Here is a 19,826-nt window from a genome sequence, read left to right as displayed (position 1 = left end):
TTTCTGTTGGTTTCAGGTTTTGGTTGACCTGCTGTGAAGTTTTCCGTGTTTGGTCTTGGGTGAGTTGTACCGGGGATTCGCTGGATGTGACGGGGGCAGTTGAGAAGAGTTAGAGTGGTGGGAGGAGCTGAGGAAATGAGGGGAGGTTATTGGTTGGGGCGAGAAGGGGTTGAAGAATTCATGAGCTGGGACGGAGATGAGAATATTGGGTGAAGTGGGAGGGGCTGGAGATATTGGGGGAGTGGGAGGGGTGAGGATACTGGGTGGTGTGGGTGGGGCTGAGGGGATCAGATATGTGGAGCTAGTCTTCAGTTGTTTGACCAAAATTATTAACCTACAAAAAAGGGGCAAAGTGATAAGCCCTTCATCCTTCTTTGTGATAACCGTGTCTGTAAACTAGCATAAACGTGACAGGCATGAGATATTAATGCGAGCCTTACTTGCGTCCCTGGTGTCTGTGCCTTGCTGGGGTGGACAACTGCTGTGCCCCGCTGATCCCCGAATCCATGCTGGCAGGACTTCTGCTCCAGACAGCTTCCACTGTTGCGGTTTAGTCTCAGGAGGAAGGCCCTGACGTAACAGATGCTCTGGTCCTCCAGGCTGGGGTTACGGACCGGGCTGGCCACCCTGTCCTAGAAAACAGATAACAGTGATGGACAAACTGACTGCTGATGTGTGCGACGGTCTTTCAGGAATTAATGACTTGTATGGCAACTAGTCACAGAAGTTGTCTCTGACTCTCGGAAGGGAACTGGGTGCACAAGCCCAAGGGTCCCTGCAGGTGGCAGCATAGGTACATAAGGGGACGAAGATGGGATGTGGGATACTGTCCCTCATTAGTTGGGGCACAGAATGTAAAACCAGGGAGGTTATGACACATCTCTCCAAACACTTGGAGCATTGTGTGCAGTTCTGGTCACCACACTGTAAGGAGGATGGGACAGTGCTGGAGAGGGTGCAGAGGAGATTCACCAGCGTGTTGCCTGGGATGGAACAGTTCAGTTATACCCAGCCTCTGATCTCCTCCTGCAGGCATGGTATTTATGTGGCTGATCCAGGTGAGCTTCTGGGCCGTGATGTCCATGAGGATGTTGATGGTTGGGGAGTCAGCGATGGTGGTGCTGATGACAAGGATAGATGGATCGATGTTCTTGTTGGAGATGGTCACTGTCCGGCACTTCCGTGGTACAAATGTTACTTACTGCTTATCAGCCCATGCCTAATTTTGTCTGGGCCCTGCAGCATGCACGGATCGGCTGCTTCATTTGCTGAGGAGTTAGGAATGGAATTGAATATTGTGCAATTATCAGTGAACATCCCCCCTTCTGACTGTCCGATGGAAGGAAGGTCGTTGATGAAGCAGCTGAAGATGGCTGGGCCTAGGACACTGCCCCAAGAAATTCCTTGTGTGAGGTCTGGGGTTGGGATGATTAACTTCTTTCTTTTTCAATCTTTTTATTAGTTTTCAAATTAATACAGATTGATATATAGCATCAATATTTATACATGTAATACCAAGAAATCGGGATAACAATCATAGCATATATAATCATAAAGAACAATAAAATATAGAAAAATCTGTAGATCCAACGATCTCTTAGTAAATGAATATAATATAAAAGAAAGAAAAAGATTTATTATATAAATTTTTAAAAAAACAAATCAATAAAAAAAATTATAAACAATATAAACTAAACAAAAAAAACTTTTCAGAAGAAAAACAAACAACAAAAAAAGGGGGAAAAAAACTGGGCTAAAATTTCTCAGTAGAAACAGAGCAGTATTATGTTGTCAAGTCCATTCCTCCAAGTTGGAGAGTTATTGGAAGGGGATCTACATCATGTGAAAATATTGAATAGATGGACTCCAAATATCTTCAAATTTAAGCGAAGGATCAACAGTACCACTCCTAATTTTTTCCAAGTTTAAACATGATATAGTTTGAGAGAACCATTGAAAAGTAGTAGGGGGGATTGGATCCTTCCATTTAAGCAAAATGGATCATTTGGCCATTAATGTAACAAAAGCAATCATACGGTTTGCGGAAGGAGATAAATGGCCAGACTCTATCCTTGATAATCCAAAAATTGCAGTGATAGGGTGAGGTTGTAAATCAATAATACGTTTGAAATAATGTTAAAAATGTCTTTCCAATATTTTTCCAAAAGAGGACAGGACCAAAACATATGTGTCAAAGAAGCTACATTCGATTTACATCTATCACATATAGGATTTATATGGTTATAGAAACGAGCTAACTTATCTTTTGACATATGGGTCCTGTGAACTACCTTAAACTGTATCAACGAGTGTCTGGCACACATTGAAGATGTATTGACTAAATGAAGAATTTTCTTCCAAGTCTCTATAGGTATAGATGTCTGGAGTTCACTTTCCGATTCATTCTTAATTTTGTCTAATGATTCTAGACGTATTTTCATAATTAAATCATAAATTATCGCTATCAAGCCCTTCTGATAAGGATTAAGACCTAAAATTTTTTCTGTAGTTTCGGTTTTGTAAGGTGTCAGAAAAGAGGGTATAGTAGTTTAAAAAAAATTTCTAATCTGCAAATATCGAAAAAATTATAGGCAAAAATCTAGGCAAATTATATTTATTAGACAATTGTTCAAAAGATGAAAAACAGTTATCACTAAATAGATCCCGAAAACATACTGTTCCCTTCCTTTTCTATATGGAAAAAGCTGAATCAACTCTGGATGGATGAGAGAAAAAATTAGATTGAATGGGACTTGACAAATTAAATTTATTCAATCCAAAAAATTTACGAAATTGAAACCATATTCATATTGTATGTTTAACAAGTGGGTTAATCATATGTTTACTTAACTTGGTAAGTGCAATAGGGAGTGAAGCTCCTAAAATAGAAACTAATGAAAAGTCAGGAACTGATTGGTGCTCAAGGCATACCCATTTGGGGCATTGAATTACATTAGAATCTTGTATCCAAAAAATTAAATATCTAATATTAATTGCCCAATAGTATAATCTAAAATTAGGCAAGGCCTTTTTTAATTTTTGTAAATATTTCTTAGGTTGGGTTTGAACGAATATATGAACGAATTTTAGAATCAATTGTGTCAAAAAAAGATTTCAGGACAAAAACTGGAATCGCTTGAAATAAATATAAAAATTTTGGTAAAATATTCATCTTAATCGCATCAATTCGGCCTACCAATGATAAAGACAGTGGAGACCTCTTAGCAAATAATTGTTTAACATGGTCAATTAAAGGCAATAGATTAGCTTTAAATAAGTCCTTATGTTTCTTGGTAATTTTAACACCTAAATACATAAAATAGTCAGTTCCCAATCTAAAAGGTAATTGGCTATAAATTGGGGTTTGCATATTCAATGGAAAAAGTTCGCTCTTATTAAGATTTAATCTATAGCCAGAAAAAACACTAAACTGATCTAGTAGTGATAGTACTGTGGGGATAGATTCATCCGGATTAGAAATATAGAGAGATATCTTATGAATCATCTGTCCGCGAGTAATGCCACATACATTTGAAGAGTCCCGAAGTGCAATAGCCAAGGGTTCTAAAGCAATATCAAATAATAAAGGGCTTAACGGGCAACCTTGTCTAGTACCTCGGAAAAGCCTAAACAAAGGAGATCTTTGATTATTAGTAAGTATTGAAGTCATAGGTGTATAATAAATCATTTTAATCGCAGATATAAATTTAGGGCTAAAATTAAATTTTTGAAGTGTAGTGAATAGATGTTCCCATTCGACTCTGTCAAACGCCTTTTCAGCATCCAGTGAAACAACACATTCTGGAATATGGGATGAAGGATTATATATAATATTCATTAATCTCCTGATATTAAAATGTAAATAACGATTCTGAATAAATCCTGTCTGGTCTTCAGAGATAATTTGTGGGAGGACCTTTTCCAGTCTAAAGGCCAATATTCTGGAAAATATTTTTGAATCTACATTTAATAAAGAAATAGGTCTATAAGATGCACAATCAGTGGGATCTTGATCCTTTTTAAGAATTAAAGAAATAGTTGCTTCATAGAAAGATTGTGGTAGTTTACCCACTGATAGGGCATCTTTAAAAATTTTGGCTAACCAAGGAACAAGAATATCAGAAAAAGATTTTAAAAATTCAGCTGTATATCCGTCAGGGCTGGGTGCTTTACCCGAGTTCATTGAAAATATTACTTTCTTTATTTCTTCCTCCGAAATGGGAGCATCTGATGTAGAACGTTCATTTAAAGATAGTTGGGGAATCTTCAGATCTCTTAAAAATTCATACATTGATGTAGGATCCTCAGGGGATTCTGATTGGTATAAAGAAGAATAAAATTCTTGAAAGGATTTGTTGATTTGAACAGGATCTATCGTGTAGGTACCATCTGATTTACAAATTTTATTAATCTGACGTTTAGATAAAGTAGCTTTCAATTGGTTGGCCAATAATTGACTGGATTTGTCACCATGTATATTAAATTGACTTTTGTTTTTAAGTAGTAGATTTTCAATTGAAGATGTTAATAATAAACTATGCTGTAATTGGAGTTCTGTTCTCTTTTTAAAAAGCTCCAGATTCGGAGTATCAGAGTATTTTTATCGATTTCTTTAATCTTATCAACCAATATACGTATTTCATTATTAGTTTGTTTTTTCAAACCAGTGGAATATGAAATAATTTGACCATGGATATATGCTTTAAAAGTATCCCTTATTATCCCACTGGAAATTTCTTCAGTAAAATTAGCTAGAAAGAAAAATGAAATCTGTTCTTTGATAAATTGGATGAAATCTGAGTCTTGTAATAGCAAAGGGTTAAATTGCCATTGTCTGACATCAAAGGATATATCTGGTTATTTAATTGATGAAATCAATGGTGCATGATCAGAGATGGCAATTGCATCGTAGTTACAGTCCATAGTAAGTGGAGCTAATCTAGCATCAATAAAAAAAAATCCTCGAGTAGTTATGGTAAACATGAGAAAAGAATGAAAATTCTTTATCATATGGATGTAGAAATCTCCAAGCATCTAAGATTCCAGATTCAACTAAAAAGGAATTAATAAAGACAGCGGATTTGTTTGGAAGTGCAGGATTTGATACAGATCTATCCATGGAAGGGTTTAGACAACAGTTAAAATCTCCACCCATAATCAAAGTGTATTCATTTAAATTAGGAAAAAATGCAAATAGGTGTTTAAAAAATTCAGGGTGATCTACATTGGGTGCAGAAACATTAACCATAACAACTTTTTTATTATGAACCAGACCAGTGATTAATAAAAATCTACCATTTGGGTCTGGGGATGATTGACTTCTGACAACCACTTTCCTTTGTGTAGGCCATGACTCCAGCCACTGGTATGTGTTCCTTTTCATGGCCTTTAGCTTCAGTTTTACCAGTTTTGCCTGAATGCCAAGGGCTCCATCCTCAGCTCACCTTTGAAATTCAGTTCTTTGGTCCAAGGATGTGCTGGGATCTGGGCATCAGTGAACGAGCTGTTAGTGAGGAAGTGTCAGTTCATTGTATGGCACTTTGCGAGGAGACTGACTGGGCGGTAACTAAGTTACTGGCTTGTCCTGCTCTTGGTGAACAGGAAGTACCTGGGCATTGCTGGGTAAATGTCAGTGTTGTCACAGTACTGGCACAGCCTGGGTAGAGGGGCACACAACTCTCCCGTGGGTAGGTCGGGCTGGATGTGTGTTGAATGCCCTGCTACTTAACAACTGTAGAGGTGGGCGATAGTTTATCTCACATTACCTGCCCTTTACATACAACTAATGAACTAACTGGTACGTATGTTGAATGCCCTCTGGGATTTTACATAACCTACAGTGCGGGCAGTTCCCGGGTTACGACAGGGTTCGGTTCCTGAGAACTGTCCGTCAGTCGGAGGTGAACAATAGTGTTTGTGGGGGAGGATGACAGAAACGGCTGTGACGGGGGAGCGAGCGGGCGCGGGAAGAGCAGCTGCCAGCCGGCCTCACTGACTCCGTGAGTCTGCTCGGCGCTCCTGGCTCTGCTCAGTCCCACTCAGCCCCCCATAGTGGTGGCTCGGGGGGCGGGGAGAGACGGCACAAGGAAATGCCCCGTTCCCACCCAGCAGAAGACGCCCACAGCAGCTGACAAATCCATCCCCATCCATCCTGCCAGTCTCCCAAACGCTCGATGGTATGTATGGGCCGTCCATAAATCAGGCGTTGTAACGCGAGAGGTCCTGTACCGGAGGTGACTCTGCTCCAACATTCACTTTAGGTTCCTCCTCAGATGTAATGCACACAGCAGCTCCAGGAGGCCATTCAGCCCCTTGTACCTGCTGCAACATTCAAGAGGATGACGGCTGAACTTTTACCTCGGCACCACTTTCCCGTCCCAGCCCCATATTTTATGGTTTCCTTTCATAACTAGAAGTCTATCAACATCTGTCCTGAAGTGACTTAGCAACAGCCTCAAAAGCGCTCTGGCTAGAGAACTCTAAAGCTTTTCTAAGCTCTAGGACAAGCAACTTCTCAGCCCAGAATGGCCACCCCTTATTTTGAGACAGTGACCCCTGCTTCGAGACACCCCAACTAGGGAAACTATCACCCCTGCCAGATCTCCATCATGGCCAAAAAGAATTACGTACAGTTTCAGTCAGATCTCACCCATCTAAATACTAGAGAGTGTAGCCTCAGTCTGCTTCAGCTCTCCTCACAGGACAACACCCCACCCACCACTCCTCATCCCTGGAATCAATCACCTGTTGCACCCACTCTATCACAGGTATATCCTTCCTTAGATCTGTACACCTTATTCCCAGTGCAGGTCACACAGGTCCTTGTAAATTGTGACATCCTTCAAACTAGAGTAGACAGCCGGTATTTTTTACCAGCATTGAAGTGTCTAATACTAGAGGCATGTATTTAAGGTGAGGGGGCTAAGTACAAAGGAGATGTGCGAGGCAAGTTTTTTTTATTTTACACACAGTGGTGGGGGCCCGGAATGTGCTGCCAGGGGTGGTGGTGGAGGCAGACAGCATTGGAGCATTGAAGAGACTGTTGTGCACATGAACAGCTGTGATAGGAAAGTGAGCACATGAATGTGCGGAGAAGGGAGGGATATGGTCAATGTGCGGGGAAGAGGCATTGATTAGTTCGGTACAACATCGTGGGCCGAAGGGCCTGTCCTGTGCGGTACCGTTCTCTGTTCTACGTTAATCTGTCATCATTTTAAAAAATACATTGCTTTTCTTTGTTCTGCCCAAGTGAATGACCAGACATCTTTCCACATTCTTCTCCATCGGCCATGTTTACACCCCTTCATGTCGCATCCCTGGACAGCCCTGAGACCTCCCTGCACACTCCTCACTACTTACTCTGCCATCCAGATTTGTTTGATTGGCAGGTCTGATATCTTGCACTTGCTTCCTTGATAGAAGTCACTGATTTACATTCTGCACTGCTGTAGAACCCTACTGGGTGCTGCCATCCAATCCAAACATGACTCATCTATTTCTACTCTCCCTTTTCTGTCAATTAACCAATACCCAGACTTCCTAATGTGTTCTAATTTTGTTTAAAAGCCTGAGCTCTGCTTCTGTCACCTTCACATTGAATTAATTTGTGCCACATCATGCCAGGAGCTGAAAACGAAATACTCTACTGAGAAATTGCTCTGGGGGCAGCAACTGTGCTGAGCTGGTTAACGAATCTACTCGAGTGTTTGATGCTCACAGCAGATATTGGTAATATAAATAGTGGTAATAAATCAGATTCTGAACCCTGATATTTGGGATGGATATCTGTGTCTTTACCTTTATCCCCACTTGAAATTGTACTTCATGCTCCTGCCCCAACACCCGTCTTCATGCCTTGACGCAGACTAATTTCAGATGAAGGATATTGAGAAGTACCCCATTACTCTAATTGTCAAACCTCTTACTTGGTGAGAGAGCTGAGACCGGGATGCTCCCACCTAACAAGCCTCCATCTTGCCGCCCTCCCAAGCAGTGTGGGAAGCTATTTTCCTAATCCTTCACTGCACAGAACTTTACCGGTTTATTATTGTCACATGTACTGTGGTACAGTGAAAAACTTAGTTTTGCATGCCATCCATGCAGATCATTTCAAACTATGTGGCCTTCGTGACCAGCAGGGTATTCTGCTGATTAATCTGTCCAAGTCAACATGAGTTCTTATGTTCTGCGATTAGGTTCTCCTGATCTTGAGCTGCCCTCTATCCTCCCTCTTTCACTCATGTCTAATTTGCCTCCTTCCTCCCTCTCTGTGGCTGGTCTGCCTCTCTCTCTCCCTCTCACATTCTTTCTTCTCCTTCCCTTTATATGGCGTGTCTCACACAGAATGGAGTTATTTCAGTGTTAAATTTAACACTGCCAGATCTGGCTGGGCCACATAAAGAATTAGCAGACCCTGCTCTTAAACGGTGTTCAAGGATCATCCTGACACGCAGTACTGGCTTTTCTCTGCTTTGTACCTCCTCTATCTCCTTCATCTTCATTTCCAGTATCTAACTGGAGAAGCTCATCAACATCATCATCAATTCTGCAAAATGGTGCAGCCTGTAAAGCAGCTGCCTCACAGTTCCAGTGATCCAGGTTCCATCCTGACCTCTAGTGCGTAGAGTTGGCACCTGTGACTCCCTCTGAGTGGTCCAGTTTCTTCCCTCGTCCCAAAGCTGTGTGGGTTAGTAGGTTAACCGGCTGCTGTGAATTGCCTCTAACGTGTGGCAGTGTACCCCTGGGAGGGGTAGAATCTGGGGATAGTAATGAGAGTGTGGGGAGAATAAAGTAGGATTAGTGTACTTGTTGCTTGATGGTCACAGAACATAGAACACTAGAGCAGAGTACAGGCCCTTCAGCCCACGGTGTTGTGCCGACAGTTTATCCTGCTCTAATATCTATCTAACCCTTCCCTCCCATCTCTCTATCATTCATGTGGCCATCTCAGAGTCTCTTAAATGTCCCTAATGTATCTGCCCCCACCACCTCTGCCGGCAGTGCGTTCCACACACCCACCACTCTCTGTGTAAAAAACTTACCCCTGACATCCCCCTTATATCTTCCTCCAATCACCTTAAAGTTATGCCCCCTCGTGTTAGCCATTTTCACCCTGGGAAAAAGTCTCTGACTGTCCACTCGATCTATGCCTCTTATCATCTTGTACACCTCTATCAAGTCACCTCTCATCCTCCTTTTCTCTCATCCAAAGAGAAAAGCCCCAGCTCACTCAACCTATCCTCATAAGACATGCTCTCCAATCCAGGCAGCATCCTGTAAATCTCCTCTGCACTCTCCCTAAAGCTTCCACATCCTTCCTATAAAGAGGTGACCAGAACTGAACACAATACTCCAAGTGTGGTCTAACCAAAGTTTTATAGAGCTGCAACATTACCTCACGGCTCTTGAACTCAGTACCCCAACTAATGAAGGCCAATACACCATACGCCTTCTTAACAACCCTATCAACCTGTGCGGCAACCTTGAGGGGATCTATGGATGTGGACCCCAAGATCCCTCTGTTTCTCCACACTGCTAAGAGTCCTGCCATTAACCTTGTATTCTGCCTTCAAATTCAATCTTCCAAAGTGTATCACTTCACACTTTTCTGGGTTGAACTCCATCTGCCACTTCTCAGCCCAGCTCTGCATCCTATCAATGTTCTGTTGTAACCTACAGCAACCTTCTACACTATCCACAACACCACCAACCTTTGTGTCATCAGCAAAAACTAACCCACCCTCCATCCAAGTCTTTTATAAAAATCACAAAGAGCAGGGGTCCCAGAATAGATCTGGTGACCACTGGTGACTAATCTCCAGGCAGAATATGGTCCATCTACCACCAGCCTCTGTCTTCTATGCAGGCTCAGGGCCCGTATGGTTCTGTGATTTAAGAGGACCATCTGATTCGCTGTCACTTCTGTCTTTATCCCACATCTCCCAGGTCAAATCATCTCCAATGTTCCCCTGCCCTTGTCCTGCATGTATCATCTTTTCTAGTTTCCCTTCTATCTTCTATATCTGAGCTCACCTTGTCCACGAGACCTATATAATGTTTCCTCAAACCTATTCCCACTAAAGTACTGGCACCCAGCTTCCCATCCCGGCCTCTAACTGGGGTTATGGTGCTCTCCCCTCAGCCCCTGTACCCATGTGCTTTAGATTACACTCTTCCTCAAGTGAGCAACCCTTCTCCTGACCATCTCTGTAAATCTCCCTCTCCAGCTCCAACTTCATTCTTCCTCAGAGTCCTTAAGTGCCTTGGACATTCCCAAATCCATGTAATTCTTTCCCAGTGCATGTGCCCATCATCCACCCTTATCCAACAGTGTCCACAGTGACTTCTCTCACCGATCCCCACTGTAACTCCTGGAGTTTCTGCAGGTTCCATTCTCCCCCCTCACATGTTGGGGTCCGCACCCCCCCCCCATCAAACCCCAGCGCCAGGGCTCTCACCCTCTCCGCGCTCAGGGTGGGAGAAACATCTCCTCCCTCCAACCGGCTCTGGGACACCGAAGCCCCGGGAATGAACAAAGTCAACCCACGGTCCAGGTGACAGGAGCGGGACCCGGCCATTCAGCCCGTCGGCTTGTGAACGGGAGCCCGGGGCCGGCGGACGGGGTCGGGGGTCCGGTGGGGGTGGGGGGTCCGGGAGCCCGGGGCTGGGGGTCAGGGGTCCGGGAGCCCGGGGCCGGCGGACGGGGTCGGGGGTCCGGTGGGGGTCGGGGGTCCAGGAGCCCGGGGCTGGGGTCGGGGGTTTGGTGGGGGCCGGGGCTGGGGTCGGGGGTCCGGGGGCCCGGGGCTGGGGTCGGGGGTCTGGTGGGGGCCGGGGGTCCGGGAGCCCGGGGCTGGGGGTCCGGTGGGGGTCGGGGGTCTGGGAGCCTGGGGCTGGGGGTCAGGGGTCCGGGAGCCCGGGGCCGGGGTGGGGGATCCGGGAGCCCGGGGCTGGGGGTCAGGGGTCTGGGAGCCCGGGGCCGGGGTGGGGGATCCGGGAGCCTGGGGCTGGGGGTCCGGGGCTGGGGTCGGGGGTCCGGTGGGGGTCGGGGGTCCAGGAGCCCAGGGCTGGGGGTCAGGGGTCCGGGAGCCCGGGGCTGGCGGACGGGGTCGGGGGTCCGGTGGGGGTCAGGGGTCCGGGAGCCCGGGGCTGGGGGTCAGGGGTCCGGGAGCCCGGGGCCGGGGTGGGGGATCCGGGAGCCCGGGGTCCGGGGCTGGGGTCGGGGGTCCGGTGGGGGTCGGGGGTCCGGGAGCCCGGGGCTGGGGGTCGGGGGTCCGGGGCCGGCGGACGGGGTCGGGGGTCCGGGGGTCCGGGAGCCCGGGGCTGGGGTCGGGGGTCCGGTGGGGGCTGGGGGTCCGGGAGCCCGGGGCTGGGGTCGGGGGTCCGGTGGGGGCTGGGGGTCCGGGAGCCCGGGGCTGGGGTCGGGGGGCCGGGAGCCCGGGGCCGGCGGGCGGGGTCGGGCCTGCTGAGCCGCTGAGTGAAACTCGGCACCGACTGGCGGCGGCCGCGCCTCCCTCCGGCTTCAGTCGGAGCTCAGCCGTCGGTGAGTGCGGGGCGGCGGCGGCGCAGGCCCGGGCCCCAGTGGAGAGCCCCGGCCCGGCCTCACCTCCCGGCCCGTGAATCAGGGCCGCGGCGCGGACTCGGGCCTCGGAGGGAGGGACGGAGGGCGGGCGGCCGGGGGAGGCCGTGCGGGCGGCTCAGGAGGGAGCGGGCCGGGGGGAGGTGGAGGTGGGGGCCGAGTGTGAGTCCGGTGCCCCGGGGCTCGACCCCCCCCCCCCCCCCGCCGGCGGGACACCGTCTGCCCGCGAGTCCTGGTCTGTCACCCCGGGCAGATCCCTCCCGGGGGGGGGGCAGATCCCTCCGGGCCGGGCAGATCCCCCCCGGGGGGGGGGGGGCAGATCCCTCCGGGCCGGGCAGATCCCTCCCGGGGGGGGCAGATCCCTCCGGGCCGGGCAGATCCCTCCCGGGGGGGGGAGGGCAGATCCCTCCTGGGGGGCAGATCCCTCCGGGCTGGGCAGATCCCTCCCGGGGGGGGCAGATCCCTCCGGGCCGGGCAGATCCCTCCCGGGGGGGGGCAGATCCCTCCGGGCCGGGCAGATCCCTCCCGGGGGGGCAGATCTCTCCTGGGGGGGGGGGGGAGAGGGCAAATCCCTCTAGGCCAGGCAGCCTCTCCCTCTGCCCCTCCCCCTGAGGCTGGTGTCCCTGCAACCACCGGTTCCTGCCGCCTCTGGATCCAGGAGCTGGCACCTTCCTGCAGTGAGGTGCCCACAACCGGCCCCACTCCAGGGTCTGCACCTCATGCATCCCACCCCCTCTGTTTTATGCGGTAGTCTCTCCATTCCTTCCAAACATTTACCCTCCTACACTCTTCAGAAGCAGTGCTACTTAGCCTGTGTTGCCTCTCATTCTTTCTACCAAACCTATCACTTCATACTTTGTGAAACATTTCATCCTCCACCCTTTTTGCAGATGTCTAGTTGCATATGTTTCCTCACTTGGTAATGAGCAAACATGGACCCAGTGCAGAAAGGGGACGGCGTATAGCATTATAAATAAATGGCCCAACCCATGCCAGGGAACCTGGTGGTGGGCTCAGCTCTCCATTGAAACGGTGAAAGGGATCACGTTGCTGCACAGCTCCGTGTGGAGTGAACCACTGCGGTAGTGCACACACGGAGAGCCAGTGTTGGGTGGTCTGGGGCAAGTGGTGTGGCAAGCTCAGCACTGAGGTAGGACTCAGGGCTGTACCCTGGTCAACATGGTGAGTGTGGGCCATTGCTGGCGACTGGCAGCAGCTGCTCCATGTGTCGATGCACCTCCCAGATCACCTCCTCCTGCCTTTGCTTGGCTGCTCAGCTATCCCTAGCTTGGAGATTTCTCCATGAAGCAAGCTCAGCGGTGTCCTCAAACATGGGAGTAGGATAGGGTCAGGGGGCTAAAAACCTTTAAACATTTTCAAATTGAGCAGATGCTCTGATGTATCTTTTCTGCTAGGACTTCCAGGTTAGTTCCAATTCAGGTTATGTGCTCAGGAGACACAAGAGACTGCAGATGCTGGAATCTGGAATTACAAACAAACTGCTGGAGGACCCTGGGTCGAGCAGCATCTGTGGAGGAAAAGGAATTGATGATGTTTTGGGTTGAGACCCTGCATTAGGCTCTATCTGCCCTTTCCTCAGCCCTCCTCGCCCATCTATCACCTACCGGCCCCTGTCTCAGCCCTCCCCCTCTCACTGGTATAAACCAGCTACCTCCCTCTCCACTGTCAGATTATGCACTGTTCGTTTGTAGACTTGTTGTGATAGATGCATGTATTTACCTGTACAGTTGGTGCCCTTTAATTTATGTTTGTTTTAATTGTTCTTTGACAGTTAACTGGTGCCACGACAAGGATATCACAATAACCGATCACAAGAGCATAGCTCTACCGCACACAGCACGCCATGACCCGTGAAGAAGAAATGCCCGACTGGGAAGGAGCCCAGGAGTTTTACAGCAAATATGACCCAAAGGATATCCTTGGCCGGTAATACTCTAACTGAGATGTTTAATAGCTTTGCAGTCTTCAATTATTGAGAAACATTTTAATCAAACTGCATATGGCAAAAACCAGCCACGTGGCTCTTTCTGCCCTTCGTGACACATCTCTTTCTACATCCTACTGAGCTGTGATTAAATACAGTTTATCTCAGAAAAACTACTCGAAATGATAGAGGAGGACTGTAGATGCTGGAATCTAGATGAAAAACACGGTGATGCTGGAGGAACTCAGCAGGCCAGGCAGCATCCGTGGAGAAAGCAGGCGGTCAACATTTCGGGTCAGGACCCTTCTTGAGGACTGAAGATAGGAAAAGGGGAAGCCCAATATATCTCTCACCTGCACTACCGATCACCTCCCTGTGCCCAACCCACCTCCCCTCTTCTGTCTACCTATCACTGCTCTGCTTTTCCCTCCTATATATTGGGCTTCCCCTTTTCCTACCTTCAGTCCTGAAGGAGGGTCCTGACCTGAAACGTTGACCGCCTGCTTTTCTCCACGGATGCTGCCTGGCCTGCTGAGTTCCTCCAGCATCATCATGTTTTACTCAAAACGGTAGATGAATGAAGCCAAAAATCAAATTTTTTATCAGTAAATGGAAGGGTAATTTAAATGTGACTTTGTATGCAGCTTTTCAATCTTCATGTTTTGTTTAATCTGTTCAGTTTCACTCTGGCAACATCTCCTGTGGCCCAGAGGTCACTAAAGGCAATTCTTTCCCAGAATTTGGACTGGTCGCTCGGAAAGTCATCCGCCGTAGGGTGGCTCTTGGCTTTCTTCTCCACCACTGGGATTTGGCGTCAATGACAACAAATCTCATGACATGTCAGTTTCCTGAATGACCATGATGTTAATTTCCACATTTTATTCCAGTTTTCCAAGATATTAGCAGAATTGAAGTCTGTGGGATTAGAGAGGATAGAACAGAACAGCATAGGAACAGGGCCTTCGGCCCACAGGATAGTATGAAATAAGGGGCGGAAATTAACAGGTACTGGCGAACTTCCCTCCTGTCTGCCAAAAGTCATGTTCCCCACAGGTAATGTTGGGATTTGTGTCCTTCCGTATTAGTTCTGACTTGGTCCTGAATATAAAGGGCATAGTTACAAATTTTGCAGATGATGCAGGCAGGCACGGTAGTTACAGCGCCAGCGACCCGGGTTCAATTCCTGCCGCTGTCTGTAAGGAGTTTGTACGTTCTCCCAGTGTCTGCGTGGGTTTCCTCCGGGTGCTCCAGTTCCCTCCCACATTCCAAAGATGTACGAGTTAGGAAGTAGTGGGCATGCTGTGTTGACGCCGGAAACGTGGTGACACTTGCGGGCTGCCCCCAGAACACTCTACGCAAAAGATGCATTTCACTGTGTGTTTCAGTGTACATGTTACTAATAACGATATCTCATCTATAATTCTGAGGTGTGACGTACAACAAGGAGTGTTGTCAGAGACCATCAGGACAACTGAGCAAGCTGCTGTGGATGTTGGCATAAAAACAAGAACGTGTTGGGTAAACTCAGTTTGTGTGGAGGTTGCAGAGTTAGTGTTTCAGGCTGATAGCTTCTCATCAGAATTGGCAAGACAGGTGATTGGATGGGTTTTAAGCAAACTTCTGCTGCCGTGTTTGATTGGTTTTTATTTCCCACCTGCCCAGAAATTCAGTCGCTTGCTGCCGTTGTTTTCAGCAGTACAGAATGAAACTCCCTCCCACTTCAGTCACTGAGTTACAGTGCCCACATTTAGAAGCCAAGCTCCAAGTCAGCATTGATTTGTTTACTGAAACGTCCCTGAGAGTGGGCCTTGCGCTTAACACCCACAAAGGTCCTGTACCGACCTGCTTCTGCTGTACCATACCAGTCCTGACAGTAAAGGTCCACGTAAAACCCTGGAAAACATGGACCACTTCCTGTACCTCAGGAGCCACCTCTTGGTGAAGCTGACATCGATGATTAAATTCGCCTCCCATCAGTGTGCCCGCATGGTCTTTGGTCATCTGAGAAAAAAAAAGTGTTTGAGTGAAGGTCACAGTCTCAGACCTGGTACAAAACTCATGGTCTCCTGGGCAGCAGTCACCCGCTTCCTCTACTCTTCAATTATCTACTGCAGGCACCTCAAAACACTGGAGAGAAGTCATCGATGTTCTCTCCGCACAAGCCAAACCTGTCAGCAGATGAGTGAACCGGTGTAAGTGTATCTCCCAGCCCAATGCATTTGGAGTAATTGGTAGAAGGATTAAAGGGGAGAAGAGGGAGAATCTGTTCACCCAGAGGCTGTTGGATCTGGAACTCATTGCCTGAAAGTATTGGAGGCAGAACCGTGATCAGGGATGTGCATTTGAAGTATCGTGAGCTGCAGGGCTGTGACTCACTACTGCAGGGTGGGAATAGATTGAGGATTCTTCTTCCACTGGCATGAACACAATGGGCTAAATGTGTTGTAAATGTTATGATTCTGTGATAAAGCACCTCAGTCTTCTCAACACCCAGGCTTCAGTTAGCTCCAATAAAGTGACGTACTGCAGTCTGGATGACACCCTTGTTGTGTGCAGGATGGCAGAATCATCAGATTGTTGAGTTCAGTGATGGATGCCGGGAAAGATTTTGATCTTTGAGTGGAGATATTCAAGATTGAAAAGGCTTCCACCTGTTCTGTGTTCAATGTTAGTTCTGGCAGGATGGGGCTCTTTGGTTTGGGCCTTAGTGATTTCTGGAGAAGCAGCTTTAGACTGATGATCATCCTACTGAGCCCTGTTTGGATGATGAAGGATTTGACCCCAGCCACTGGAAAACAACACCAGCAGTTACCTGCTCATGCAGAAGCCCGGAACCTTGGAGAATTTGATCAGGCTTCCAGGTCTGACTTGCACCTTCCAAAGGTCTCAAGATTTAGAGTCAAAGGCTATTGATCACTTTGATGAAAGCTGATGCTGTTGCTGGTGCCTTTCTCAGATCTGCAGATCAATAAAGGTCACATCGCTTGTTCCCTGAAGGATGCCTGAATCGAGCTGTAATGTGACAGCAATGTGGTGGAGAATGGGATCTTTAAACTTCATTTATTTACTTATTTATACAGTACGGTAACAGGCCCTTCTGGCCCAACAAGCCCACGCCGCCCATTTAAACCCACGTTAACCTACTAACCCGTATGTCTTTGGAATGTGGGAGAAAGCCTCTAATTTCCCTTCTTACACAGATGTTTCCCTTCTTAAAGATGATGAAGGTTGGGCATTCCTGAGGTGCCTTGGAATCTCCTCATTGTTCAGAAAAAGATAAGGTAGATAAGATATCTTTATTAGTCACACGTACATCAAAACACACAGGGAAATGCACCTTTTGCGTAGAGTGTTCTGGGGGCAGCCCGCAAGTGTTGCCATGCTTCCGGCGCCAACATAGCACGCCCACAACTTCCTAACCCGTACGTCTTTGGAATGTGGGAGGAAACCGGAGCACCTGGAGGAAACCCACGCAGACACGGGGAGAACGTACAAACTCCTCAAAGACAGTGGCTTAAATGAGTTCTGGGAGCTTAGCTACTGGTTCCTCACCCCTAGCATTGACTTCAGCTGGTGTGCTATCTGGACCTGCGGCTTTAGAGTCATGGACCTGCCTGATGGAATGTCTCACTTCCTCAGTGGTAGGGGAAATGGCAACATGATGGTGAGGTACTGATTCAGCAGTGCCGTCCCTCAGAGTTGAGCTGAGCTTCAGCAGTATCCAGTCCTTCTTCCCTTGAATGGCATTGATTCCCCTAAGGACCATTGTGCTGTCTTGAAATGGAAGGTGTTTGGGACATGGAAACTCGTTACCTGGAAAACCAACATGGATCTCAATCTCTGTGGCCTGGGCTTACAACCTTTGTTTATAATGAGATTTCTTTGATGTTTTCCCTTGAGCTTCTGGAATGAAACGTTACCTTGCCACGTGCAGTGGGCTCTCCACTTCTGAACGAGCAGGTCTTGCACCTCTCCATCAACACTGGCCCTGACAGCCAGTGGAGAGCCTTCTGACGGCCTTTGAGTTCTGTTTTCTCCGGGACACTTTGGTGACACACTGGGTCAGGTCCTTCCCTGTTGCTGCAGGCAGCCGCTCACTGCCTGAGCTCCTTTCATTCAGCTCCCTTGTCCATGTGAGTTCCGGAGCTGTGATCCGAGCAGGACCCAGGTTGAGCGTTGGTGAGCGGACCGTTTGCAACAGGTAGCACAGGATGGTGCTGTCAGGAGACCTTCCATCATTTATGGATCTTGGAGAGATTTTGTGAGGACAATTACAGGCCTGATTAGATTTTTTGTATTTGAGGACAGGACATGGGGGGCTGTTTCCTCCTATTGATGCCAGTCTGATAGTCAAATTGTCACATCTTGGCTGGGGACTTGACTTGCTTCTGGAGCCAGAACGTTGTACATTCTGTTCCTTTTCTGTCATTAGTGCTTAGCATTTGATGAGAGGGAGCACTAATCCTTCAGCTGGGGGAGCTGGGAGGCGGGATTCAGGAAATTTGCCTGCCCTTGTTTAAAATGATACTCTTAAACCTTATGGAGGCAGAAATTAGTTGAGGACCCTCCGGGTCGCTCTTCCCTGAATATGTACCTCGTCACCACCACTGCCAGTGGGCTTCCTTGCTGGAAGGGAAGGACAAACCTGGGGATAGTGATGAGGAGACTCAGCTACCGGCTGGAAGATTATCACACCCACCATCAAGCACCCATGTACACTAGTCCCATTATGTAATGCCCACATTCCCACCAATTCCACCCCCCGACTCCACCACTAGGGGCAATTTACAGTGGTCATTAACTAACAAACCTGCAGTCACAGGAAACCCATGAAGTCACAGGAAGAACTTACAAACCCCACACAGACAGCACCGGGGGTCAGGATTGGACCTGTATCCCTGGAACTGCTCTGTTGGCTGCACCACTATAACTTTGGCCCCAGCGATTTGTGCGGGGGACTTTCAGGGTTGACTGGCCTTGGGATGTCTCTTCGCCAAATTGAGTACCTGGGTTTAATGCCGGGGGTCAGTTTGCTTGTGTTGTTACTGTACTTTTCTAGAGCAGGTTAGTGCAACTGAGCAGTTTGATGGGCAAGTTCAAAGATGGTTAAGTTTCAGCTGTGGGTGTTGAGCTGCAGAAAGACTAGGCTGGCAGAAGAAATGTCCATCCCAAAGAGATAGTTGTGATCCTGTTGGGTTTTGACAACAGCCCCATGGCTTTGCTACTGTCACCGTTCTTTAAAGTCATATTTAATTCATCAGCAATTTAAATTTCCTTTCTGCTGGGGTAAGACTCAGTTCCCTGGATCATTGGTCCTGGTATCCAGATTACTGGCACAGAAGATGCTGAGAACTATTATCTTGGTTTAGACTGACTGCACTTACAGATTTAGACAGGTACTTGTTGTAAAACCAATCTGCAGAGTTTAAAAACCTTGTTGGAGTGTACTTATGGACTGTTTTCCTTCCTGTTCTCCAGGGGAGTCAGTAGTGTTGTCAGGCGCTGTATAGAGAGGAAGACAGATGTACAGTATGCTGTGAAGATTATAGACATCACTTCGGAGCATCTGACGCCAGAGGAGCTGGAAGAGATTTGCACATCGACTACCCAGGAAATCAGCATCCTCAAACAAGTGTCGGGACACCCAAATATAAGTGAGTAAAGCTTGTCTGGTTTGAAATAAGAAAGACAAAGAAATCAGAGGAATGAGTAGGACCTGGATTAACATTTGCCTCCTCAGTACCAACAGAAGCAGTAGCCAGGTCTCTGCTGCTCAGAAGGGAAGGGAGGAGAAGAGGAAGGCAGTAGTGATAGGGGACTCGATAGTCAGGGGAACAGACAGAGGGTTCTGTGGCAGTGAGCATGAATCCCAGATGGTTTGTTGCCTCCCAGGTGCCGGGGTCCGGGATGTCACTGATCGGGTCCACAGGATTCCAGAGTGGGAGGGAGAACAGCCAGAAGTCATGGTTCATGTTGGTACCAACGACATAGGTGGGAAGAGGGATGAGGTCCTGAAAAGTGAGTTTAGGGAGCTAGGCAAAAGGCTGAAGAACAGGACCTCGAGGGTAGTGATCTCGGGATTGGTGCTAGTGCCACGCGATAGTGAAGGTAGGAATAGGAGGAGATGGCAGATAAATGCGTGGCTGAGAAGTTGGTGCACGAGGGAGGGTTTTAGATTTATGGATCATTGGGATCTCTTCTGGGGAAGGTGGGACCTGTACAGAGAGGATGGGTAACACCCAAACCTGAGGGGGACCAATATCCTTGCAGGCAGGTTTTCTAGGGTGGTTCAGGAGGGTTTAAACT

At 47.9% G+C, this 19,826-nt stretch overlaps 2 protein-coding genes across 3 annotated transcripts in view; one reads left to right on the top strand and one right to left on the bottom strand.

The window, feature by feature from the left end:
• Window positions 1-301: 301 nt before the first annotated feature.
• On the bottom strand, window positions 302-12,772 carry LOC127581516 (basic proline-rich protein-like). The gene is made up of 5 exons (XM_052035974.1): window positions 12,745-12,772; window positions 11,169-11,692; window positions 10,547-11,092; window positions 441-632; window positions 302-334 (listed from the first exon to the last, which is right to left on the bottom strand). Exons 1-5 carry the CDS (start codon window positions 12,770-12,772, stop codon window positions 302-304), a joined length of 1,323 nt encoding a protein of 440 aa, XP_051891934.1.
• The window catches only part of LOC127581285 (phosphorylase b kinase gamma catalytic chain, skeletal muscle/heart isoform-like), a 68,977-nt gene continuing 60,555 nt past the window's right edge, over window positions 11,405-19,826 (top strand). The window contains exons 1-3 of one of the 2 annotated variants that reach the window (XM_052035533.1): window positions 11,405-11,539; window positions 13,368-13,522; window positions 18,999-19,174. In XM_052035533.1, the coding sequence (XP_051891493.1) occupies window positions 13,440-13,522; window positions 18,999-19,174 (259 nt within the window). In that variant the 5' untranslated portion in view covers window positions 11,405-11,539; window positions 13,368-13,439. Of the gene's footprint in view, window positions 11,540-12,059; window positions 12,284-13,367; window positions 13,523-18,998; window positions 19,175-19,826 lie in introns of those variants that run through there. The other variant, XM_052035532.1, reaches the window with a different exon arrangement.

The sequence above is a fragment of the Pristis pectinata genome, chromosome 21 (assembly GCF_009764475.1).
Source record: "Pristis pectinata isolate sPriPec2 chromosome 21, sPriPec2.1.pri, whole genome shotgun sequence".
NCBI lineage: Eukaryota > Metazoa > Chordata > Chondrichthyes > Rhinopristiformes > Pristidae > Pristis > Pristis pectinata.
The sequence above is the reverse complement of the archived record's forward strand: the minus strand, read 5'-3'. Positions and strand labels throughout refer to the sequence as shown.

Excerpts from the sequence above, each read along its gene's own strand:
- LOC127581516 (XM_052035974.1), bottom strand. The coding sequence starts at position 12,772 with ATGGCCCACACTCACCATGTTGACCAGG. Across the intron at positions 11,693-12,744 it reads CACTCACCATGTTGACCAGG|CCGCCCGCACGGCCTCCCCC; the intron begins GTACAGCCCTGA and ends CTCCCTCCTGAG. Across the intron at positions 633-10,546 it reads CCGCTCCTGTCACCTGGACC|GACAGGGTGGCCAGCCCGGT; the intron begins GTGGGTTGACTT and ends TCTGTTTTCTAG.